At 43.2% G+C, this 26,608-nt stretch overlaps 1 protein-coding gene across 3 annotated transcripts in view; it reads left to right on the top strand.

Annotated features, from left to right (window-relative positions):
• The window catches only part of SETBP1 (SET binding protein 1), a 365,292-nt gene that overhangs the window by 161,466 nt on the left and 177,218 nt on the right, over nucleotides 1–26,608 (top strand). For all 3 annotated transcript variants that reach the window (XM_077135579.1, XM_077135580.1, XM_077135581.1), the window contains exon 3: nucleotides 25,618–25,671. In XM_077135579.1, the coding sequence (XP_076991694.1) occupies nucleotides 25,618–25,671 (54 nt within the window). The remainder of the gene's footprint in view (nucleotides 1–25,617; nucleotides 25,672–26,608) is intronic.

The raw sequence follows: 26,608 nt of genomic DNA, 5'->3' as shown, positions 1-26,608 counted from the left end.
CTTTTTGATTTATAGTTTGTCCAAATGCTTTTGGAATAGTATACCCTTCCCCACCACATAGCTCTTCCCACTCACCTCCCCCATTCACACATGTGTACATGTGCACGCACACATAAATCAAAAACTATTTAGCTGCTGCTGCACTGGTGTGATTTCATAAAGAGACACTTTCTGCTTCTCACTTTCTGTCCAATAGTCTGTACTTCTGGAGGTCATGCCTGGTGATGTGTGAAATCTTGAGTTTGTGTGGGAGAGAAAGGAATGGAAGCTTAGAATGGAGAAGTTTAGTAGCTTGCTCAAGGATGCAAAATTAATAAGGCTAGAATTGGGATTTGAAGCCAGATTGTACTGTTCAAAGCCCTCTATCATCTTACTGCAAGGAAAGAGAAAACACAGGCTTTGCCCCATAGACCTTCCCAACCAGGTGAAGAAGTTGGTTGAAAACATGAATTTCCTGGCCAGCTCGATGAAGTAGCATATGCTAACTGTCTTCATAAGGACTCTCAGTAATTGAAGTTTTGAGGTTCAGAAGAGGAGATTGCTGATGGGTCTTGATGAATGGGGGAGCTTTACAAGGCAAGAACAAGTTTCCTGAACTGGACCACAAGGAATGACTAAGTGGAGAGTAGATGTGGGGGCTGATAGACATAGTCTAGGTAAGTTTGACTTTTGAGCATGGGATAACATAAATGCTTGTGCCTTTGGCTAGGGCTAGGGAAGAGATTGACTGTGAAAAGATCTTGATGGGTATCAGTGACAGATGAGATCTGATTGTGTGAGGGAAAGTTTGCCTGAATGGTAAAAAAGGGTTGCACTGGCTTTTCGCTTTCATTATATTAAGATATATAATAATTGCCAGAGAGTTCATTATAGCGATTAGTATTATATAACATCCCATTTCCTTTTAAATTCAGAACAAAGAAAGTTTGATTGAGCATGGTGGTATTTGGACTTGATGGAGCTGCTTCTCACAAAATTGGTTTCCCCACCACAGTTAGATAACCTCTCCGACCGTGCTTCTTCAGAGGATCACTATGGAGAGTCTTTTGACTCTCCTCTTTGCCCTTGGCCCCTTCAGAACTGCCTGACTGAAGCCATCAACATGCATGGAACTTTCCAGGAAGTAGGATTCACACTTCATCTCATTAACCTCCATGTGCTCCAGTGGGCAGAATTCCCATGTCAGGTACCAAGGTGTTCTGCTGATGCTCAACAACAGTCAATCTCTGATCTCTGGGTGATTCATGTCCCTGTTGATTTGCATAACACACTAGATTTGGAGCAGGAAGACAGCAACTGGGGGTCTCCAGGGCCATAGGCACCCATAGGGATGGCTCATTTCCAAACACATGGCGGTCTCTCAGTCCACAGCTCTGGGGACCTTCCCTACAGGCAGCTGGCTCACTACTCTCACCAAACCTCATTCCAGGCAAGGCCAGCCCCCCACCACTGCTTTCTCATTTATCTACATTCACCAGGGAGCCCAGTTCTAATTAATTACCATTTACTCTAAACTCAAGAGGGAAACTTGCTTGGTGGGAGGTGGGAAGCAATAGATGTAGAAATTCAATCAAGCTCTTCAGGTTGCAAAGCCTGTTGTTGGCAGCAACATGTCTTTATGGCGTAAATGAGAACAGGGAATCCAGCTCTGTGAAGCACTGTGTCTGAATTTGGCTTTCCTCAGTTCCCTAGTGCCTAGCAGAGGGGAAGTTCAGAGAAGCCTGAGAACATGAGCCTCCCAGAGCCTCTGTCTGGGAGAAACCACATTCCCACCTGCTGCCCAGGGCTTTAACCCTTGCTCCACTGTAGTCTCTCCAGCTAGAGAAGCCAGGAGGTGATGCAGGGGAGTGATGTACAATGGTCATCAACATTGGCTGCACTTCTGAAATGCCTGTGGAATTTTTAAAATTCAGATATCTAGCCCCATTTTTTCAATTAATTTTTAAGAAAGTTAATCCTCCCACAGCATCTTTTTAAAATTGAGGTATAATTCACATACCATAAAATTCACTCATTTAAAGTGTATAATCAGTGGTTTTTAGTGTATTATGAAGTTGTGCAAGCATCACCACTATCTAATTCCAGAACATTTCATCACCCCAAAAAACACCATATCTGTTAGTGATCACTTCTCATTCCCTACTCCTCCCAGTCCTATGCTACCTCTAATCTATTTTCTGTCTCTCTGGATTTGCCTATTTTGATCATTTTCTGTAAATGGATAATTGTATGACATGTGCATAGCATCATGCTGGACCTTGTAAATTGAAGTATCTGGAACTGGGGACTGAGCCCTATAGGTTTAAAAAAATTTCAAGTGATCTAGGCACAGCCAAGTTCTGAACTCCTGGGAGTAGAAGTGGAGAAGTGCTCTACACATGGGTGCCCCATTTATCCTGGCACATAGTGACTGCTCAGGAAATGTTTGTTGAATGACTGAGTCTACATTCTAGAAGAATTTCTCACAACCTAGTGTGATTAGGAGGAACACTCCCAGAGATACTCATTAGTCCTAGCCTTCTCCTAGCTACATCATCAATACTTCATCGAAAAGCTCAGTCATCTCTTGTGTCAACTTTCCCAAATCAGTAAATCTAAGGAGTCTCAGTGCTCCCGTCTCCCCAACTTGAGTCAAAGTTTTCTGCTTGCAGGCTGTGGCTGGGAGCTCATGAAAGGTACTATCCCTTCCAGAGACATCTGCAATGATAGGAGTAGCCCTGGTCACTCAAAGGAATGTATCTGAAATGGCCATTCTGGGTTCTGAGGAACCAGGGTGAAGATATCTTACATTAGATAGAGGAGATGAAACACAAGCCTAAAATAGATGTAAGAGTTAGGAAGACTGTTGGGAAAGAAGGTTAAGAACAGGCATGACACCATCGTGATTAGAAAGACATAGCTTTAGGTTTCCAGTGTACATGTTGTCTGTAGATCCTATCCAGTAGTCTAAGTCCTACCTCCCTAAGCCTCCAAAGGAATACTTTGGAGGAATACTGTTTTCCAAAGTATTCAGCCTAAGCCAGAAGCCATGTGGACCATGCCTCTCTGCCAAGTGCATTACACATTTCTGCCATGGTGACTGCATGGCCATTTACCTGTGGGTTCAGACATTAGCATCTCCATCCTCTGCTCTGTGCTTTCTGGGATGAAAGCACTCAGCTAAGGAGTCCAGGATCACCTCATAGTTGGTAACTGCTGAGAAATAACACTCAAAAAGTAGGCAGAGCCACCAACAGGTTCCCAACTTAGCCTGCAGGTGTGTGTGGAAATGGGAATGGCTCTATCCAAACCCATCTCCAGTGCTGGAAGCAGAAGCAAAGTCCTCCTGATGGTGGAACAGAGAGGTATGTGTGCATTGGGTCACCTAACACATCTTTTGAGCCCCTCCAATGTTCCAGGCAGAGCTGGAAAAGAGCCGTGAATAAAGTCCCTGAACTGAAGGAATTACATTGAAGTGGGGTGGAGGAGGGGAAGGGAGGAAGGTGATGGACAGTAGATGAATTAACAAATAAATATAAAATGATGGGAAGTGATAAATGCCACAGAGAGACATGAAGCAGATCCAGCAGATAGGGAGTGATGGAGGAGACAAAAACATGATGATTTACTGAGACTAGCCAGAGTAGGCCTCTCTGATATGTCATGCCTCCGCATGAAGTTAGGGAGTGAGCAAGCATTCTGGAAGAAAGCATTCCAGGCAGGAACACTGGCAGGTACATAAGCCCTAGTGAGCAACCCTGGCTGAACCTAAATTAAAATCTCTGGAATGTTCATATATGTGTGTGTAACTCACCAAGTGATTCTATAGTTCAGCTAACTAGGATTGTTAACTACCGTATAAAAGGAATAGCAAGGAGGCCACTGTGTCTGGAGCCAAGTGACCCAGGGGTCCACAGCTAGAAAATATAAGTGTGGAGAAGAGCCAGGACTCAGCCAGCTGTTGGGGTGCCTTGAACCCCTGATAGAAATATAATGGAAAGCTTAGAGAGTTTGGGAGCAGGATGGGATGAGCATTATAAAAGCTCAGTGGTAGATCAGCCCACATCACATGGCTGTATGCCCTCTCTATGGGAGTATCAGCACAGGTAGGGAAATAGCATGTAGAGAAACATCTTTGCTCATATGGAATGTACACATAATTAATTCATGTTTGGTTATATGGGTCTAGAAAAGACCTGTATACATATATCCTGGGCTAAAAGTCATGAAACTACAAGACCCCTGAGTTACCACATTCTGATTTTTCTCTTGGCATTTTAAAGGAAGAAGATAAATGTATCCCTACATGCAAGTACAGAAAGGGCCTCCAACTGTCTCATTGCCTCCTGTTTTAAAAATGCAAACACAATGAAACAGATGAGAAGAGTTGCGGATTACATTTCTGACAATGTGTAATCTCTGCTTGTTCATGCATTGTCATTAGGAAGACTTCTGATTATGCTGGCAGCTCTGGTTTCTAACTCCCTATGGACAGAAACAGGCATGAAGAGAATTACATTTCTCCAAGGATGGGTCTAAAGGTCATTTCGTGCATTGGACAGCTGGGTCTAGTCATATTGAAGTGCTATGGCCTCAAGTGTTACTAACAGAATAGCTGATGGCCCTGTTGTCAGTTTCTTTATGTTCACTATCTATTACAAATTAGGCTGAAATTGTGGATTCTAAAATATCAGGCAAGAAAATTTCCACCTGCTCTCTCAGTCTCCTGCATTAATTGCAAGTCCCTAGTAGGGCAGCTTTGTAAAGGACACAGGGATGCAAGAGGATGTAACCTGAGTGGGTGTCAGTGTCAGATTCACCCTGATCTGCTGCTGGGAGGAGGTTATTGGAATGGGACCCACCTGCCCCTGTTGGCAACATATTAGTAGACTGCCTCTGGGCATTTTAGGTGAAGCCTTGTCCTTGCAATGCCAATGCCGAAAGAGAGACACTTCCTCCCTCCACCTCCCAGCCACCTTTCTATTCCCAATAAAAATGGTACTGAATTAGGAGTCTGAGATTTGGGTGTTAAATCTGAACTAATTGCTATGTAGTTTGGTGGTCTTAGCAGGTGATTCACGTTCTAGAACTTCATTCAAGTCACTAATCTGTAAAAGGAGAAGATTCCATTTGAAAATGACTCCTGCTACTTCCAGCAGGGTGAGTCAGGGCTGGTTTCCTGAGGTGGCAGGGCACTGAAGTGTGAGTGAAGAAAGTGGTGAGGTGGGTGCAGAAGTGCCTGAGTTCCACTCATGCTGCATGACTGGAAAATATCAACCAATGTGTCTCTAAAGTTGGCTGAGCCAGCAGTGACCAAGGCTGGTAGCAGAGTGCATAGGCTTCTGGAGGGAGGAGAGCTAGGGAATCAGCTCACATCTCCATTACTTTAGAACTGTGCAGTCAGGCAAGTGACTTAACCTTGCTGAGCCTCCAATATTTTACCTTCAAAATGGGATTATTGGTGCCTGCTCAGAAAAACTGTTGTGAGAAGTAAATGAGATTTGCATGTAGCAACTGAAGCACATGAGTCTTATTAAATACAAGTCATTACCACCAGTCACCCATCCCATCCTGGTAATTATGTATTTCTTATGCCTTTGGAGTACCTAGTTAGCTTCCAACAAGAGGAAGAACTCAACAAGAGGAAGATTAGTTCTCTTAGCAATGGGTTCAATTGTAGATGTTCCTAAATTGCTCCAAACTCCCACTCTGCTTCCATCCTCCAAACTTGATCATTCTTGGTGTGCATGACCACAAAATGTTGTCCATAATTCCACTTTGGAATGTCCCTTTAGTCTCTAAATCAGGAGTGAAAACTGTAGCATTAACTCATGTGAGATACCATGGGTTATTTTAGATCCCAGGCACCCACTGGGATCTAAAAAAACATCTGTGCAATTCCCCAAAAGACCTCTTTTCATATGGGGAGGATAGAATCTACTGTCACTCAGGGGAACCAGTTGCACCCAGATTCCTATGCATTCAGGTCACGTTGCAAGCCCTTAATTAGGTCCATGCAGTTCCTTACATTAGGGATTGGAGTTGGGGGATGAAGGGTGTCTGATTTCTTTGCCCTGGGAAAACATTTCCATAACCTTCTTGACTTGTTTTTCTCACTTTCCCCACCCCATAGTATCCACTATTCTTTGCTAACCCTTGAGAATGGCCCAAAGTTTTGGTTGACATAGAGCAGCTCCACGCAACTTCATTGGTGATGTCCAAATTACTTCTGGGTATATCCACTTAGAAATGTTTGTTTTGTTTTGTTTTGTAATTTGATATAGATATGCTATATATCGGAGGGCTGTGCTTGCTTCTGGAGACAGATGCAGACTTATGAAAGTCTAGGCTCTGCCCTCAAAGAGCTCCCAGTTTCAGGTCAAAGATCCAGAATCTGCTGCACCTCAGAGTAGCACTACACACAAGCAGCCCTTAGGGGCTTTGGTCTGGCTGAATCAGGGCTCATACTCCTCCTCCTGCTCCTCTCCTCCCTATCGTCATTCAGGAGTTAAGGAAATCATTTACCTTGTCAATCCAAGAGCTAGCGGAAGGACAGTGCATGCTAAGTGTCAAGCAATTGATATAGATAGAACATGGTAGAAGAGTTCAGAGAAGGCATACCCATGAACAAATTGAGTCATCATTTGGACCTTAATGACATTCTTAATCTGGATTGTCAGAGACAAGTGGGATATTTAGCTTTTCTTGGGCAGAATTTGTAAATAGAAGAAGAAATCTGGGCTGGAATCCTGCTGTTTGGCTGGGATTGGGAGATGTGGCTCAGAAAGTTACCCAGAGTTGGTGTGTGGGAAGGGTTATAAAAACTCTGCCTCTTTAGCTCTGGTGCTCTTCTTTCTTTCCACTGCATCTAACCTGTGTGGTCTCCTTATCAGCTGTGCTTCCCACTAGTCAACTTCCTTCTTCCATGCCCCGCTTTTCTTTCTTTCCTTCTACTCTCACATCAAGTGTCTGTCGGGCATAAATTATGCTTCCTTTTCCTGAGCCTTTGCATCCTCTTCTATAAAAGGAGGGACTTTAACAGTCCTTTGGATCTAACTAACATTGAATGACCCCTGATTGCCCTTGGTTTATCCCTGCTGCCACCTGCCCCAGATCTTTAGGCTGGGGATGCCAGCCTCCAAAAGGGAAACCTGGGCCATGGGCCAACCCAGGGATCTCCCGGAGGCTGCTGAGCCTCAAGCTGAGAAGGCTGAACTTGCTGCTCCCAGCTCTCCTCAGGATGCCCAGCTTTCCTTCCCACTGCCAGTGGCTGCCTGCCCCATGCCCCTGTCTGTGCCCCTGCCCCACAGCCTTCCACACCCCTACCAGGTGCAGGCGGCTCTGGAAAGCAGGCAGGAGCCTCAGGCTTTGATCACACACAATAACCTCAGCGCTGAGGCATCCATGCTAATCACTTTTGATTACAGATGGATTAAATGGAACAGCAGCTGCACAAGGCTGCTTTGATTCGGGCCTGCTGGATAATGAGATGCACAGGCACAGGCCTGGAGGCCACAGCGGTCAGCGCTGCACATCCCCCACCCCACCACCTTCAGGGGCACCCCTGGGGGCAGTGAGCACCTGCCCAGAGACACAGGGGAAACCAAGGCAACTCCCATAGGCCCTGAACACAGCGAGCCTTGGCACCCTCAGTCTCATCAGAGATTTTTCCCCAGGCCCACCTGCATGGTGCTCTGTGGCCGGTTGTTCAGCCACGCTCTGGGGCATTGCTGCAGGAAGTGCCACCTGTTCCCTCTATATTCCCATGAGGGAAGGTGGGGAGCCACGGCTTAAAAAACAGCTGCTCCCTGAGACAAATCTCAGGGGTAGTCAGGTCCACAAAGGGCCCAATGGCCCTCCTTTACCCTGTCATCTCTTCTGTATGGTCATTAGGTGTCTTGGAACAGTAGAGAGAATAGTGCCCTAATAACATCTTTCATTTGGATAACAGGTACAAAGCATTTTTGTGCCCCCATCTCAAGTCATTCTTATGAAAATTCTGTGAGCTAGCCAGGATTCTTGATTTTATTACCTTGTCCAAGAAATAAGGAAGCTGAAGTTCAGATAGGTAAGAAAGGCTTGGGTGTGTTTGTGCAATTGGGTGTCTGTTCTGGTGCTTTGGAGGACTGGCCCAAGCTCTGCCATTCTCCCATAAAATTGCCTACCAGATCCTCTTTTGCCTCACTGGAGAATGTCTTGAAAATATCTGGTTTCTGGTGAAGTCCCCATGTAAACACTGACCACCTTGCACCTGTATTTCAGTATGCAGACTCAACCATTGAGGACCTGGTGGGGTATCAGCAGCTGCCCTGCATTAATTGCAAGGTTCAAGGGAGGGCAGGGAGATAGAGGGGGTTTTGCATCAAAGCCAAGAGTTCTCTGGGATATTGCATGCAGTAATAAATTTGGCCTTGGAGTATTTAATGTTTGGCCAAACGAGTTTGAAAGAATAACAGGAAATCCCCTGTTGCTAATGAAAACTTCCAAAGTAGAACTAGCATTTCCAACCACCTCCTGTTCACCCTTTTCTCAAGCCCAGGAAGAGAAGATCTCAGACTTAGGCTTTGCTGACTAAAGCTTAAATCTCAGCCACTGATAGTCAACCCCCACTCTGTGTTGCCTGCCATCTGCCCATGAGGAAGAGTTTCAGAAGTTTTTGAGCTTGGTTATGGGAAGGTAAAGTTTATGCCAGCATGCCATTTGTTAATATGGTATGTATGGCACACTCTTCCCTTTACCCCATGCAACTGAGTACCCTTTAGTTGAGCCTCACCCCACCCTGAGAGATGAGAAGTAAGAGAAGGGGGACAATTCCTGTTTATGAAGCACTGATTCTTAGGCCCTTGCAGGCATTTATTTAATTGAAGGAACATCTTTAAGAGATAGCTAGCATGACCCACTCTTTGTGGATGAGAAGATGGACCTGAGATGAAGCTACTAGAAAAAGTTAGCAACTAAATGTGGGTCTGATTTCCCAGTGCCGGCCCATGCAAAAAAAAAAAAAAAATGAGTCTGGTTGATCACCAGATGTGCTCCTTGGCTGAGCATATTGCATTAGCTGTGGTCCCTCCACACAGGTGAATGAGTTGAGGACCTTTGTGTATGATGTAACTCAGGTCATGTCCTGTCTCTGCTCCTCTCCATTGCCTTCCCATTCATTCAAAGAAATGTACCTCTTAACTACAACCTGATGGCTCTTTGGTGGTCTGGCCTGGCTTTCTGCTTTCATGTCCCATCACTGACCCCCTTTCTGCTCCAGCTGCATTGATCTCCTTACTGTTCTACCAACACTGCACACTCCACATTCTATTCCCTCTGTTTGGATTGCTTGCCTTCCAAATATCGCATGGCTCATTCCTTCACTTTATTTGGATTTTTTTCCAAATGTCATTGGAGAAGCTGTCTCTGACCATCTCATTTAAGGCATGATCTCTCTCTCTGCTCCCTTCAGTGCTATTTTTCTTACTTTTTATCAACATTGACAGATTGTTATTATCATTATTATTATTTTGCTTTATTGTCTGCCTTATTGAGGCCTGAGATTTGGTATTTTTTTCACTGCTATATCTTCAGCTTCTGGAATATTTAATATTTATTGAGTAAATTTATTGGGTGAATATTTGCATCTTTCACATTTATTCTGTTCAAAAGCCCACATTTGCCTAGAAGCCCTGTTAATTGCTGAACTTGTTGGGATGTCCCTTTCTATACAAGTCAGTTAGTCTGAGTTCCAGTCCAGCTAACCAGTGGTCTTAAGCAGGCAGGCTCATGGGTAGTAAACAGTGTGTGCTCAGCCAGTTTATACTGAGTGAAAAGGGCACACTGGGTGCCATCCCTTCCCAACTCTGCATTTTGTGACTTGGGTTTGGTAGCTTGAAATGGTGTGAGTATTTACACTATTGAAATCAGCAAAAACCCGACATCAGGACATTTTCTGCCAGCAAGCCTATTGTTAACATTTGCCAGCCCACCACTAGTCAGTAACCATTGTCTCTCCCACTTGCACAGTGTGCTCAGATCTGAGAGTCACATTTGAGGCAGGCTTCTATAAGCTAGTTGGGGATGATGCTGGCAACTGTGTCTTGCCAACTCAAAAGGACTTGAGATATCCCACTCAGGGAAGTATCGACATTATATCTGCTATCCAGTGTACCAGGGGCTGGCCTGTGGCAGGAGGGCTAAGGGGATAGTGTGCATGGGGGAGGACTGGAGAGCTCTGGGGAAAGGACAGTCTTGGTGACGAAAACCTCTGGTTTAACGTCTGACTCTAACTTTGGCTGTAGGGCCTGGAGTGGATTGCTTAGTCTCTATGTCTCTGTGTTTCCTTATCTAGGAAATGGGGTTTACATCCCCTATTTCACAGGACGATGTTGAGGTTGAAGAGTTCCTGTTCCCCAGTGAGGCATGTTTTATCTGAATAAAATTAGGACTTGCTAAAGACCATTCTCGTGCCAATAAAAAAGCGTGTGCCACTGCCCCAGACACATTCAAACTGGGTGTCCATCTGTCAGAGAAGCTGGAGAAAGGGATTCCTGCATTAGAGGGAGGCTGGTCTAGATAATCACCCCCCAAGATCTCTTCCATGCTAAGGCTTCGAAAGCCAAGAGCATGTCCCTGGGCAAGTCATTGATGGATTTTTTTTTGCCTCATTTCCTCCATCTGTCAGATACGCAGCAGAGTTCCTATTCCTTCCTGCTTCTCGTTGTTGAGATAATTAAGTGGGATCTTGTTGTTTGGAATGTTTGTAGGTCTAAGGAATAAAGGTACATTATCAATCCCATACGTCACCATTGTTGCTGGAAAAACATTTTATCCCTGAAATAGGTCCACATTTCCTGTTATATGACCATCGAGAACATCTGCCACTTTAGGGCCCAATATAGTTATCCCTTCTGCATGGCCACTTTGCTCATCGCAATTTTGATATATTGCAGATCAGCATTAGCAATTAAATGGGAATTTGGGGGGAGTTTTGCAGAAGCTGCAGACAATGCTGAAGGCCTGCAGACGACACGAAAAGGCTAGACATGTACAAGTTATAAAAAAAGGCATCCCAGTAGACTCTGGCATCATATGAGAATAAAGCTAAGTCCTTATATGATTCCTTAAAGGAAAATGAAGTTGAAGGGTCTATCCTGACAGATTTTCAGATCAGCAAAGGCTACTTTGAAATTTGAAAAAAAAAAAAGTTTTAACCTATGAATGTAAAAGTAATGGGAGAGGCAGCGTCTGCCGACCAAAAAGTAGCTAGGGAGTTCCCTGAAACTCAGAAAAAAAAAATTTTTAAGCAGGTTTTCCAGATCATGGGGGTGCCAGCCTCTAACTTCCACGATGTGGAAGGGATGACTGTAGATTTGAGAGGGTAAGTAATGAATTAAAAAATAAAAACATTTTTCTAATACCAGACTCTTGTAAATTATATATGGAGATAAGCTTGTATGTTTTAGGATGCTTGCTAATATCCCATGGAATCAAGGAAAGCCTTAGTATGAATGGAGAAATTGGGTCACTGCTGTAAGCACTCATACCTTTCATTTAGATATGGTGAACATACATAGAGGGACACAGTTTTCTGTGGCTTCCGTCCCCTCTTGCCCCTCTTCTATTCCAGAGCCAATTTTGCTTAGTACAGATAGAGTAGGGAAATCTCTGAGTAGCAATAGTTCCTCTCCCCTCCAAATTATGGGCAGCTGTCACCTCTCTCCTTTGTGGCAGATCCCTAGAACTGGAATTTCTTTTTACCAAAGTACTCCAATTTTTCACATCTACTTAGAAATGAAGCACAACAAACAGATATTCTGGGAATAGGTGCACATGATCATGATATAACTAATGACAGTGGACACCTTCCTAAGTGCAAGTTTAAGGAGGAAGGGATTTGGAGAGAAACAGTAGCACTCTTACTCCTTGAAAGACCAGTAAGAGATGGAGAGTGTGGACCATCCAAAAGACATACTCAGCCTTCCCCAGTCCCTCAATTGTGCCAAGGGCCCTACTTCTCCCTATGATCCTACCACTGTATCATTTTCACTCTGATAATCTCACCTTCAGGTACCAGTTGGGATTCAGGTAATTCTTGTTTTTAGTAATAGACATCCGTTTGTGTGGAGCCGGATAATGCCTTGAGTGAGGGGCAGGACCATCCACAGCCCTTCACAGACTCCTGGGCTGTCAGATGGTGAGGTGATCTGGCTGAGTTCCTCACGTTCAAGATGGGGAATACCAAGGGCCAGACAGGGATGGGACTTGCCCAAGAGTCACTATGGTAAATTGCTGAGTATGACTGCAGAAATGAACATCATCAGACCCTGTGGTGGGCCCTTCATTTGTGCTGTAAATAAAGGGTTTAGGCATGTGATTACTAAAGGGTCTCAGCCTGACTTAGCAGCTACTTCCAGTCCTGCTGATGCAGCATCTGTGTGTTAACATTCATTTTTGCTCAGTCTCAGTGGGCAATGCATGCAGAGACATCCCCAAACAATGCCAGGGAGAAATTATGTGCAGATTTGTCCAAAAATGGGTGGATTGTTGAACACGTGGGTGTTCAGGGAAAACAATGTGAATATATCTTATTTGGGTCAGGGGAGATATCATCTACCTTTGACTGAACCATTTTGATAAGAAGAAAACCTCCATTTCCAGTTACTACTGAGAGATGATCCTCTTATTCTTGACAGTGAAATCACAGAGATCATTTTTAGCAAACTATAGTCAAGGCATGCAATGCAAACACATGCTTGTATACACTGGAAAAGGGGAGTTACTGTTGAATCTGCTATTTCCAGAAGTCCACTGTTAAATACAAGAGGGACAAATTTTTAATAAAATACCATATATATATATATAGTCTAAGGAGCCATGCTTCCTTCAAAGTAGTCATGCTGGGAACCTAGTCCTGTTATACATGGCTGTTTTCTTAGTTTAATATACTGGGGAGCAGCTTTAGAAGCAGTGGCACATCCTATAGAGTACCTTCAAAGGTGGAGAGTCATCAGCTTCCTGGGTTCTCCAAGAGCTCGCAGTTCAGGTAGTCTCAGGACCAAGTACTCAGCACTTATGAGACCATGTGATACTAATTCAAGAGCAGGGCCATTGGTGGAAGGACTTGCAAATTAGTTGCACAGTTTTCTAATAAGAGTCCAAAGAGGTTCTGTTTTAGCCAGTAACAAAGCTTATAAAACTTCAAGTTCTAGTTGGTTAATTAAAACAGTAAGCAATAACCTGATCTTTCTACTTTAATGATACTTGGTAATCTTTCTGATGAAAATTGTAACAGAGATATTTGGTAGACAAACATTGAATTGCTATTTTCTTTTCCTCTTTTTTTTTTTCCTGACGATTGTTTTGGCAAATGAGAGGAAGAACTCAAGTTTCACTTCTCTTATTTTGAAGAAGATAACTGTCTGTTTTCCCTGAAGATTCTCTCTCCTGTTGCACAAATCCTTTTGGCAGGAGCAAAATGGTTAAATGGTTGTTGCTGCTTGTGCTCCTTCTAGTTCTCATGTTGGATTGAGGACTGCATAATACCATGTTTCACACATGTAGTAACTGAGATGGCTTACTTAGGATTTCCCGTGCCATTGCATTATTAGGAGTGCCCACTTACATGATTATAATGACACTACTTTCCCTCAGGATGCAACTGTCTCCTTCTAATTATTGGTTACCTTTTTTGTTTGTTTGTTTGTTTTGTTTTAATAAACATGGGCTTCGTAGCTTGTGTTAGCTGGTGTCTCTAAAAGGCAAAGATCTTTCCTACATGGGCTGTGGTTACCCCATGATAGCACTTAGATTACTGTCAGAGCCACATTCATACTCAATCACATATGGAGTAGATAAGCATAAACACAGGCTTTCATTTCAGATGGAATCTTGTTTGACCCCTGGATCTGTCAATGACTAGCTTGTGACTTTGAATAAATTACTTAAGGTTGCTAAGTTCCTGTTGTTTTTCATTTTTAATGGGTATAGTCATAGTACATCCTTTATCAGGTTTTGAGAGGATTTCACTGCATAAGCTGATCCCTGAAATATATTTAGTGGTTTCTGGGTATCTGGGAATTACTAGCATTGATGGCAGTGCCTGGAACTGGACATTCCCTCATTGGTTGAAAGGGCTGGAAGAAGGAAGGAGAGAAGGAGGGAAGGAAAGAAGAACAGGTAAATTTGGATAGGGAGAGAAGATATTCTGGCAGAGTAAGGAAGCTGCATCATTCCAGTGAGTGATTCCTGGGGGAGTAGAATCCGGGGACGGAGCAGATGTCATGGATACTTTAGAAAGAGGATTGGATTTGTATGTTCAGAGCTGGGTTCAAGTTCTAGCTCTACCACTTTTTGTCCCTATAGCCCCTTGGGTGAACTATTTAACCAATAAGAATCTCAGTTTGCTCAACAATAAACTGATGGATATCTATTTATTTGTACCAGTAGTATGAGAATCAAGAGGAATCAAGAAATTAAAGTGTCTACCTGGTACATCAGGGGAAAACAGTAGGTCCTGAAAAATCATAATTATTATTCATACTATAATTGTCAACTGCTCAGGCTCAGAGTGGGTTTTCTAGAGGAGAAACTTTTACAAAAGATGTGGCTACCTGTGGTTTACAAAGTCCAGCTATCATTGGGTCCAACTTGACTTTATCCCTTTTAGATATTCACCTGTAACTGTGATTAATTACTCCAGATTCTGCCTTAGGGACCTAGATTCTCGGCCAAATCAGCCACACTGAGCTGCGGAGCAGAGCTTTTGACTCTAGTGCTCAGACAGTCTCGTGAAGCAAGCACCTTTTGACTTTGCCACTCTCTGCTGCTGACTGAGTCTAGGGGTATAAATCAATTTCCTGGGATGGGCCAAGAGAATGCCTTAGGAAGCTTCGATATTAGTCTTGAAGCCAAGTGAGCAGATCATCTGGTCAATTCAGTAAATGATGAGAGAAGGAGGGAGATGAGGTGAATTTTATCCCAATGTATCAGCTTTCTCTGGCATATGTTCAATGAAGGGAACCTCCTTTATTCACCTTTTATGGATTTTGGAAACAACCCACAAATGCTTGCAATCTGATTTCTTAATTTTGTTCGAGGAAGGGACCTACAGCCTAGATTGTGTGGCTAAGAAGCAACATATCTTTAGCATGCCTCTTTCCTGGCAAATTAATTATGCATTCCTAAGCACTATAGCTTGCTGAACTTCAGAGGAAGAGAGCAGACGTCCATGCCTGCAGAAAGTGTATGACAGAGAAAGAGAAAACCTTTTCCTGATGAATCACTCATGGCAAGTGTTATAGGCAGGGCTCTTACAAAGAAGCCCAAGTTGCTCTTGGTAAGTGACAACTCACTTGGCATCTTTAAAGAGAAGACCTGGTTATTCTTTCTCCCGAGTGTATTTTGTTAACATTGGGAATGGCCTGCTCACCTCTGTAGGTGCCTTCTCTTTTAAGATATGGGTTTTCAAAATTTATCTTTTATAACACTTTAAATCAAATATATCTTACAGGGAAGGCCAATATAAAATCCCCTCAAAAAAGAGCCATATACTCTTCTGAACTTAGTGGGCGTGGATGCCTAGAAAACTCCGACCTCAGCTCCTTTTGTTTTACCTTGCGATCCCTAAGGCCCTTCTCTGGGGTCCAGGGCTCTTGAGGATACAATTTGAAAACCACTTTCTTGCAGGTTTGCTCTGCATAGTTCATTACAAAATATCAGAAACATCAAAGAGAACCTGATAGAGCCTCTAATAATGCATATTCCAAATTTAGCTCTGAAAGTATTATGATATAGTAAAAAAGAGCATAGATCGGTCAAGCCAGGCTCAGTTCTCATTTTACTGACTACTAGTTGTATAACCTTGGGAACTGCTTTACACTCTTCATATGAACATCCATCTCACCAGTTTATACCAGCTTTACACCTCAGTTTTCCACCCAGCACCATACAACTACTCTCCCTGAAGATCTGTTTCTATCCAATGGAGTATTCCTTAGCTGAATGATGAAGTACCTTAAAGCAGTTTTGAACAATCCATTTAAAAAGAAATCTACTGGGAAGTTCAAAAAGGACAAGACAAGCTTTTGTAGGTTCACCAGGTTCAAATTACATAAAATAAGACTCATTGTCTCAGTTAGTCCTGCATTCGGGCACTCAGAGGCCTCCTCTTTTATTAGATTTCTGTAGGTACAGCTCTAATCTGCAAGGAGAAAGATTAAAGGCATTCCCACCCAGAGGTTGAAATAGCTTTGACTTGGATAGCAACCAAATATATACACCACCATAAGAGCTCCGGTTATATATGGAAGATTACTCAGAAATCTTAAAAAAAAACAAGAAAAAAATGTAAAAGCCCTTTTGGCTGCATCTCTGGAGGAATTTGTTACAGATCTCACCTGTAAATATTAGAATACCATCATTTTAAAAATAACAAAAGAAGGAAAAGGCAGTCGAGACCAGGCTTGCTTGGAAGTATTTTCAAAGTTATTATTAGTCATTCTTGTTGTTCTTTGGAAAAGAAGGTGAAAGCTAAGACTGGAGGTATCAGTGTGGTTTCAGGTTTAACCTTTGAAATTCCACAAGGCTGAAGGGATTTAGCAAAAGGACACGCAGCATGGCTAGGGTGGCAACTTTGAGTATGTAACGCACTACTGTTGCTGAGCTTTGGCTAGTGAGAAGCAGGCCACGGGCCTCCGCATTGTCCACCCCAAATGGCTTGGCAATTAGAACTATTGCCCTTTGATTGGAAAGTTATTTACCTTAAGCTTGAAGGGATTTGACTGGGACAGTGAACCGTGTACCAGTCCAGGTGGCCATGGGTCTCAATTCTGATTTGCAAACCAATAATGGAGACGTTCAGGAGTACAGCTTTCCCCTCTTTCTGTCCTCCAGATTAGGAATTCTTCAGGCAAGTGGAGGCAACTTCTTAGGGTTGTGTGTATCTGTGTGTTGAGGGGATTGTTGCTGGAAGAGAGTAGGAGAGAGGAAATAAGGTAAGAGTCTCTTTTCTTCCATCTATCCCTGTGATGGAAGAGATGGGCTGAGAGGAATACTGGTGTCTCAGGGCTTACATCAAATTTTCCACTGAATTCCCCAATTCCAGTATTCCTAGATCTGCTGTTCCTGCTGTCATGATTGGCAAGACTGGGAGAACAGTTAACATAATGGCCTCTTTCTTTGCAACAGCCTTGAATCATCCACTCACAGAGCTAGATGAGATCTTTGGTATTTAGTTTTTCCCATCCCTCCTGTTTTAACTGAGACACAGAGAAAGTAGGTAACTCAATCGAGGCACCTGCTGAGATAGTTGTTTTAAGGGATTCAGCACTTTGATTCCTTCTTCTTACTGTTAGCTTACACTGTGTTGCTTTGTGCCCATAGGCTGAGATCCTGAGTTCCTGAGGAAAATGCTTGAGAAATTGGACCTTTGTGAAGTATAAAGTAAATCTGCCTGAAAGGAAAGGAAGAGAGTCCCTCCTCTCAGTCTTCTCTGGAGTTCTTCTTTCCCTCTGGCAACATTTTTACCTCTGGTTCTTTGTCCCAAAGGAAAATGTAGTAATGGGTTTAAAAATAACAGCAGCAGCAGCAGCCTTAAGGAATGACTGCCATCTTGGCTACAGGAGGGGCTTTCTATTTAGCACCAGGAAAGGCTTCCAGAATTTTCTAGTTGTGGGAGTTGTCGCCCTCTCAAGAGAGAGTGTTGGTTGTGAATTGGTACCCAAAGCAAAAGAGAATCATCTGTAACCTATGCCAATTCCTCCATTTCCTAAGCTGTGTCTCCTCTTTTGGAATATTTCCTTCTGTGCTCTAGCTGTGCGCTCGTAGTTCTGGCTCTCAGGCAGTTGTGAGCTGCTGCGGACCAGGTTTAAATAACACGGTTATTCCATGGCTCTCACACATGTGTCTGGACACCTCAACCTCTTCAAACTACAACCCCTCGCTGGGCAGTGCTTTCTTGTAAAAAATGAGAAGTTAGTCCTCAGGTTTTTATAATCTGAAAATGACACTTCCATTCAGTCTCTAGTTTCTGGATGTCTCTGCTTTCTTTTTTGAATTTCTTGGGAACTCACAAATTTAAAAAATCTGATAACAGAAGTTTAAAATGTGAGGAAAACCAGGTCATTGGTCAACAACTTTGGGACAAGATGTATATGTCAAAACCGTAAAGTAACTAGAATGTATTTTTTTAATACTTTCTCTTTTCCTATTTATGTTTCTAAGAATTAAAAAAAAAAAACAGAAAATATTCTAGAACTAGGATGTCATGAAAAATTTCAAATTTCCTTGACTTCTCTCATCCTAAATTTGATACTATGACTGAGCTTGTCCTTAAAATAACTAGCTCAACATGTTTTGTAAGGTTGAAGCATCATGGAGTGGTTTAACTTTCGGAAATAAAAGCATTAAGTCATAGATTTGTTTTTAAAGCCAGCAAAATGCTGGCCAACCTGCTGGTGAGATAGACTTTAGATTTTAAAACATTTTTCTTATTCATTCTAAAAAGGGGTTGGCACATTCTTAAGGTTCTGCTTCTTAAGCTGGGTAGTAGTTACACTGGTATTCTTTGTATTGTTATAATTTTTACCTTGCACACCTGTGATAAAAATCTTTGTATCTATTTAATAAAAAAATATTTAAGAGTCCTGTTCACTCTGCAGGAAAAGGCATAGGCAGATGAAAAATTCTGGAAGCACCTTGTAAAGTTTTAATTGTATTTAGAGATGAGGGCATAGACTATTTTTATTTTTCCTTCCAAAACATTCTGTACTGTTATTGGTGCATTTTAATAATTGCATCTATAATCACGATCATACCTATATCTCTATAACCATTTTAATATCACGTACCCAGCGTTGACCCATGTCAGAAATGGCCCTGCACAAAAAGAAGTTTCTCTTCCGAAGCCCCAGGTGCGAGCAGACTCAGTGGGTGATGCTCACCTAGTAACTGAAAATGCAAGAGCCCAAGGCTATACCCACCAAGGGAGGCAACCCTTAGGACATCTGCTGCCTGATCCTTGGGCTGCTGGACTGGTGAATTAGGAGGGCCTGGGGCCCCTTCACCCTGCCTTCATCCCCAGACGCTGCCCCCTTTGGTCCCTGTAAGCAGACATCATTTCTACAGCCTCAACTTGTTCTTGGCAGCCAGACTGCCTATTCCTTGACACATGCCACTGCAGAGATTTTACTAAGTTCCCTGGCAGGTCGTCTTTTTCCCCTTTGGCATCCCAAAAGAAGAAATCAAGGATTCACTCCCTTGTGGTTTTTAAATGGGCGCATCATCTTAGGGCCCAGTGGCATCAGCAGACCTTGTAGCCATCTAGGAATGCAAATATTCCTGACTTTTCCAGACTCTGAGAATGACAGAGTCATACTACTTCAGGGTGCTATGAAGGTGAGGCCAGAAGGGACACTGGAATTCATTTTATAGGTGGTAAGGTGAGACCTAAATTGATGGTGATTTATACAGATCTCATGGTTAGTTGCAGCAGAACCAGGATTACAGCACAAGTTTTCCTCCTTCCTGGTGTAATGCTCTTTCATGGGATAATGTTGTGTTTATTCCACCTGTGATGAGTAGCAGCTTTTTGGTTCCATTTTACCTCCCTTATTCCAATTCCGCATTTCCTTCTGAGGTCTTGGTGGAGGTCGCAGTTGCATGGTGGAAACCCTTTCTTCCTTAGCCTCCCTTCTTTTTCTCGCTATTAATCTCTGAAATATCTTACAGCTATTCCCTCCCCTTTCAGAATCCCCCAGTCCCCAGGCACTTGGACACCCTGAATGTTAATTGGATTTTATATATATGGCCAGATTTATTGCTCGTGATTTTCCATTGGTAAAGTCACTTAACATTACACACACATGATTGGCTGTTTGTCTCACTTGCTGGGGTATAGTTTTTCATATGAGCTGTTCTGAACTTATTTGTGGGTTGGGAGGATGGGGAGGGATGGAGTTCAGTTACCCTCCTGTAGCCAAAGTAAGGAGTAAGTGACATGTCACATAATAAAGAAGAAAAAAAGACCCATTTCCAACTAGATAGGAAAGGGAAAGGATAGATTGAAGCAAGAGGAGGTGAAGTATAAAGCTTATTTAGTGGAAAGACAGTGTTTTTGTGGGGGCCAATTTGAAAATGGGTCATTATTTCTTCCCAAAGCCATCTTTGCTCTGTTCTTTTTTATCCGTCTATCCGTCCATCCACCCGGTTCACATGCCATCATCTATTTCTCTGGCCCCCAAGGGAGGAAATATCTAGGAAGAGCAAATGACCCAGAGATCTTCAGAATATCCCCAGGGTAACCAGGCTTCAGTTTGTTCAGCTGCGGGTCTGGGAGGCCATGATCCTTTTGGCCAGATATCCGGCGGGGCGCACAACCTCCCCCTTTTGTGTCATGACCCCATCCCAGATGCCAGCGTTCTGGAGGATCAGTGGGGATATATTAGGCCCCACCCTGTCAGTTCTGGTGAGCATATTTGGGAAGGAGCCAGCAAAGGGTGAATGATGTCCCCGGAGTGGCAGGATAGAGGGAGAAATATGGAACAGCCTCTTCTTCTCCTCTCGGGGAAGCTTTCCAAGCTATGGAAGTGAGCAGGCAGGAGGGAAGCTGTCTGGAGGGACAGGCCTTGGCCCTGGGAGGGTGTAGGGGATGCTGGCTGCAGCTGGACTGTGGGCAGTTTCTGGTGGGGATAGAAAAAGGAGGAAAATCCTATTGGGAGAGCAGAGTAGGAGAAGAGAAAAGAGCAGTATGTATCTGTTTGGAAAGCTGAGGATAGCTTTCCTCTCACTCCCTCAAGGGCCCCACAGTCCCATCTTTCTGTACTCCTCCCTGCTCCCTTACTCCCACCGCACCCCACTTTAAGCCCCGGTGCTGGGGGAGTGGGGGTACCTGAATTTGTGCCAAGAGAAAAACTGTAACTCCTCAAAATTGGAAACCAGGGCCATCATCCTAATATTTTGAATGTGGACTGTTCCAGAGAAGAGCAAGACATGTTGAGAATGAGAATGGTCTGAGATAGGGCTCCAGAAAATGAAAAAAATTTTCTCCTTCCTTTGCTTTTTTTTTGCATGGACAGGCACCGGGAATCAAAGCTGGGTCTCAGGCATGGCATGGCAGGTAAGAATTCTGCCACTGAGCCACCATCACACTCCCCTCCTTCCTTTGCTTTTTAAATGTAAATCTCTCTGCCCTTCCTCCCCACACCAACTGGACACTCTTGCTGGGAGCAGTGCAAACACTTAACCATCCTGGGAAAAAGCAGGACCCTTTTTATTAACTTCGACCTGATTGAAGTCCCTGGAGCCATGGAGGATTTCATTTTCCTCCCACTCTCTGTCTCCCTGCCTTGGATCTCTCCCCTCCCAGCCAAGCCGCCGTGGGCATTGAACAGTTTTCCAATGGGATTCTTTAGAATGGGGAGAGGATCCAAGTTAGGGTTTGGAGAAGGGTCTCCATGAGATGTTTTTAGCATTCCCATTTCTTCTTGCCCATGCCTCCGTTTCCCCCTGAATTGCTGAGGGTAGAGGCCAGCAGACTGTAGCAGTGGGTTGTGTCTGGCTTGTAGGATTGGCCTGGATGGGGATGGTCACTAGAGAAGATGATGTTGATGAGGATCTCTGCAGAGGGCTAGAGCATCTCTGAGAAGGAGGAAAATCAACAGGCCAAGGGATAAGAACCCACCCGGCTGCTGCTTCTGCAAAATAAGGACTTAGAACTAATCTGGAGTTATAAAATTTGTATTAATCGTAGAACGACATTCTTGTTCACATGAAACCGTATTGCCGAAACAGGGAAAAGCAGTCATTTTGGCTGAAGAGAGGGAGAGGGGACATAGTGAGTGTCCTCTGTCCACATCGTTCCCTCAACACCAGTTTCCCAGCAGAGGTGGCTCCTGCATTCACTGGAAGCACAGGGATTTCCACATGTACTGAGGGACCTTTGAGTCTCTCCTTCAGGACTAGAACTCTATTTTGGGATTCAGCTGTAGGTGGTCTATGATTTACAAATATGGGAGAACGTCCCTGCCTCATACTTCTGGTCCATACTTGTGCATCATACTTCAGTGTCTAAGGGCCTTTTCTCCCTGCTGGGTGCAGAATGTGGATATTTCTAGGAAATATTGAGTTTTGGGGAAGGGGAAGTACCCAGGCGCAGGGCCTATGTTTTGCCCAAGAACTCATGTATTTGGTGAGACCGTGGTGGCAGAGTATGCTTTTTAGAACCCAGGAGTGGGCAGCCAGGGAGTTGTGGTTTGATAGTGAAGAAAGACACGCTTCTGCATAATGCTTATCACAATATTTAGCTAAATGCATCATTTAGCGAAAATGTGGCAACATTCACCTTTGGTTGCTTCTCAGGTCAGATAACAACATAAATGCCATCACATCTTGAATAAAATAGTTTCAAATCTCCAAGGTAAAGGATTCAGAAGTTTTAGTAGTTACTCCCTTACCATCCCTGATACCACTTCTTTGCCTCCCCCAACCCACCACAAGGTAAGCTAATGCATCTTAATTGTGTTGGGCACATTTAACATTTTATTGTCATCCACAGAAGGAGGAGATCCTTCTTTCTCTCTCTCCCTGGTGGTGGATTCATTCACTGTTTGGTCTTTTTTGCTTTCATATCATTCTTCCTTAAATCTAACCTCTGACTCCTTATACTGTAGTATAAGCCAATATCCTCTCATAAACTTGTAACGGATAGAGAAGAGCTTGTTCCTGTCATAGAAGTCAATTGATTCATTCAAACCTTTGAGTGCCTCCTTCATGCTGGAAATGTTCTAGCTGCTGAGTGCCATTTCTTTTTGTCAACTTGAAGGATGTCACAGGCATGATTCACGCTGCTTTCTCTAGTTAAGCGACTTAATTGTGCTAGTCCTCCCCTCTGCATGGATGATGTTCTCATTTTCCTCTTAAGTCATTTGACCAACAAATGTTTATTGACTAATTGTATGTTCAGATTCAATTTTTTTGAGTATTCAAAAGAAATACTCCAAGAATTCTCAATACTTTGAGAAATGCAGAAGTTATTTATCAGATATGGCCCATAATCTTTTTAGAAATGGTCTGGTTGAGCACAATTTTGTGAAGTGAAATAAAGAAAGCAAAAAATTCACACAACAGCCTAACATTGAACTTTGAATGATCAAAAACTCAACTGCATGCATCTGATTCCTTCTTAAGAAAAAGAAATGTGAGTCTCAAGACAGAGAGAGTGGTCTAAATCCTACCTTTGTTGTGCTGGGGGCATAAGGAACAATAGTTTAAAAAAAAAAGCCATGTCTCTATTTCCATGTAAACAAATGAATCTGGTCATTCCTCAATCCCAATGTTATTCCTCTGACATGAGGAAATAGTGCATATTTGAAGATGCTTTGAATACCCTAGTCATTTATTTTCAGTGATAGAATCTCAGAATTAGGAGGAACTAGACATTTTGGTCTCATGACTGCTTCCTACCCTAAAGGGCAGTAGAAAGGTCCATGCTTTACTTCCATAGAGAATTTGCGAGTTGATTACTATATGGTAACATATTGGTGTGTCTGTTCTTAGAAAAATCACTCCCATGTCCATATGTCACTCCACCCTTTCTTTTACCCCTCTCTTGCTCAAATTAGAGGTATAGGTTGTGTTGACAAGTTCAGAGGAGTAGATGGTCATTGCCAATTAAATGGTGGAATGCCTGAAAAGAAGAGCCAGTTAAGGGCAATTCATTGAGGCACATATGACTAATAGTCTTGTGTAATCTGTATTGGTCTTTTCCCTACACTGTGCTTCCTCAATAAATTTCCAAGGTTCTATTATTTAGAGGCAGCTTATTATGGAAGCAAAAGCCTGCATTTGGGGGTATTGTAGTTTTGGATATAAATCCCAAGTACACATGCTACCTGTGTGACCTAAAAAACATTGTTTCACTTTTGTAAATCTCAGTATTCCCATCCATAAAATGGAGATACTGTCTATCTCATGAGGGAGTTGAGAGAATTAAAAAAGAAAAGTTATAAAAAGCTGCAACCATTGTACCAGGCACCCAGGTGGTCCTTGATGTCTCATAATTCCCTCCTTTCCCTCTTAGTGTCTGCTGTAGCTGGCACTTAGAAGTTTCAAAGGAAGATGTGGGGATTGGCAAGTCCCGTTTGCCTTTTCTTGTTCTTTCATCTGCCCCTGTCTAAAGCTTGTGCTTTTTTTCAGGACTCATTTCTAATTCTGTATTATTTAACTACTCCATGTGACCTCTCTCTTGCCTCATCTTCTCTGTTTACTGCTTACTCTCTAGAGCACTCTTCATATACTATATAAGCTCATACATCTTATCCATTGACCAGATTGTAGTTCCTTGAAGGCAGGGACTAGGTCTTGTAATTGTATTTGGCCTTTAGTACCTTGTAAAGTGTTCTAATGGGCTGTTGAAGGGCTGTCCCATTATAATCACAGGAGCAAACTGGCTCTCTGTACCAAGATGATCCTCCCTCCCTCCCCCCAAGCACCTTTCATGTGGTGAATCTAGTCTGCAGGACTGGTTGCAGGGAGAGAGGTGCAGCTTTTGTATTCTCTACCTCCTGTGTGCTTTATCCCATCTTGAATACCATTAAGGATCATTTGGGGCAGAGACATTCAGTGAAGCTAAAAAGTCCAGTTGAGTTTTGCTGTAGCCTGCAGGCACGAGAGCCCAGCGTGACTCCCTCTCTTTCTTGAACCAAACAAAATATTATTACAGCAAACATGAAATCTTTCCTATCTTTTCTCAAATGCTGTCTCCAGGCCTAACAAAGCTAGCAGTCATACTCCTTGAATCAAAATAAGCATCTGCCCTTTTCCTCTTTATTCTGCACTTTCCCAATATTTTCCAGCAACAATCAAGATTGTGATTATTTTGTTAATCAATCATGTTTCTATTGAGTGCTTTCTGGTGGAAAATTCTGGAGAGGATGCACACAAATTTAAAGCCTTTACCTCATCCTCCCTATTTATTAAATATAGAGGTACAGAAAAAATATAAACCTGATCCTTACCCTCTAATATTGTACATGATAGTTTAAGGTATAAACTATCAATACCCCAATAGTGTATAAACTCAAAGATTGCCAAGGGAACTGAGCAGTTGCATATATATTGCAAAAGAGGGAAGGGTCATTTGCACTTAGTCTGATTAAAAAATAATAATAATAATAAATGCCTCTCCCAGAGGAGACAGGGTTTTAACTGTCTCTGAAGCAGTAATTCTTAACTTGGTGTATCACAGATTACTTTGATTAAAAAAAAAAACTCTCTCCCTAAGGAAATATAGACATCCATAGACTTACATGTAATTAGACTTATAATTTCAGGGAGTCTGTGAGCCTGCTAAAGTCCATCCGTAGTCCAGAATTTATGACCCTTTAAAGAATTGGGGCATGTGGGAGGGCAGAGCATAGGGGAGGGTGTCAAGAGAGGGGCTATGAGGCCAAAGATGTGGTGGATTCAAGGGGAGAAGGCTGTTCAGTCTAGATTCCTAGCCCAGAAATAGTGTGTAAGTCCCAGCATAGGTATTGGAGATTCTGCCTCTTCAGCTCAGATCTAGGATCTGGTGAGTCCTTTGCAGGTCACTTGTCTTGAGGATACTGTATGTAAACTTTGAGAAATATCATTAAGGAAAATGCTTTTGTTCTTTTGCAGCTCCTCACATCCAGTGACCTTGCAGCCAGTGACCTCAAAGGATTTCAGCCACAGGTAAGTTCTACTGACCCTTTTATGCAGTTTGGAAAAGTGAACTGTTGCCTATCTTGGCAAACAAATTTGGCAACAAGGACAGAAACGCCCACCTTGAATTTCCAGCTCCTGGCTAAGGTGCATCCCGTGAGAACTACCTGGTGGCTCATCCTCTCTGTCTAGCCACCACACGCCAGCCCCCAGCCCCTGTTCTCATCCCATCATGAGCAAAACAACCTCTTGCTGCCCTCCCTCTTAACCTTGTATAATGGAAAAGATCAAGATGCTGGGAACTGTTGGGTGGTGGCTCAGCTTTGGAAGGTTAAACCCAAGGAGGGAGTGGGTGGGGTGAGGGTGGGGCTCCTCTCTTTTACTTCTGGTCTTTGGTCAGGCTGCTCGCATTTCTGTAATCTCTGGGTACTAGCACCTTGCAGTCACAGACTGGTGGTCAGGTTTATCTCCTACAGAAGCAGATGGTTGAGTTTTGCTGATGGTGGCTAGGAAATGGGCTGCTGTTATCTCTGGTTAGAGTTCTATATGGCAGTCACGGTAGACAAACCTGGAGAGGAAGCAGGGACAGCTAGCTGGGGACTTTCTTGGCAGGACTCAAGAGAGAAAGAAGAAAATCACTCTCCCTCTCCCTGGAAGGGGAATCACTGTCTACACACAAACATAAATAAATACCAACACACACACACACATATACCAGACACACCAAAGTCCTTGGCTTCTCCCATGACCCCAGTGTAGACAAAGCCTGTCTAAAAAGAAAAACAAATCCCAGATCTATAGTATACTACTCAGTTCCTGTCGCCATCTCCCTTTAGATTTGAAGTTTTTTGCTGCCCCCCAAACTCGGCATCTGCCTCAAGATCACAAAGTACTGTTCCTTTGTGAAGGGATATATTGTGGCTGATAGTAGCAAACCTCAGGGGCTAGATAGAGCAAGTACTTTTTA

This window comes from Tamandua tetradactyla, chromosome 18, assembly GCF_023851605.1.
Source record: "Tamandua tetradactyla isolate mTamTet1 chromosome 18, mTamTet1.pri, whole genome shotgun sequence".
In the NCBI taxonomy this organism is placed as follows: domain Eukaryota; kingdom Metazoa; phylum Chordata; class Mammalia; order Pilosa; family Myrmecophagidae; genus Tamandua; species Tamandua tetradactyla.
Note: the sequence above shows the minus strand (reverse complement) of the source record. Positions and strands in the feature narration are given on the sequence as shown.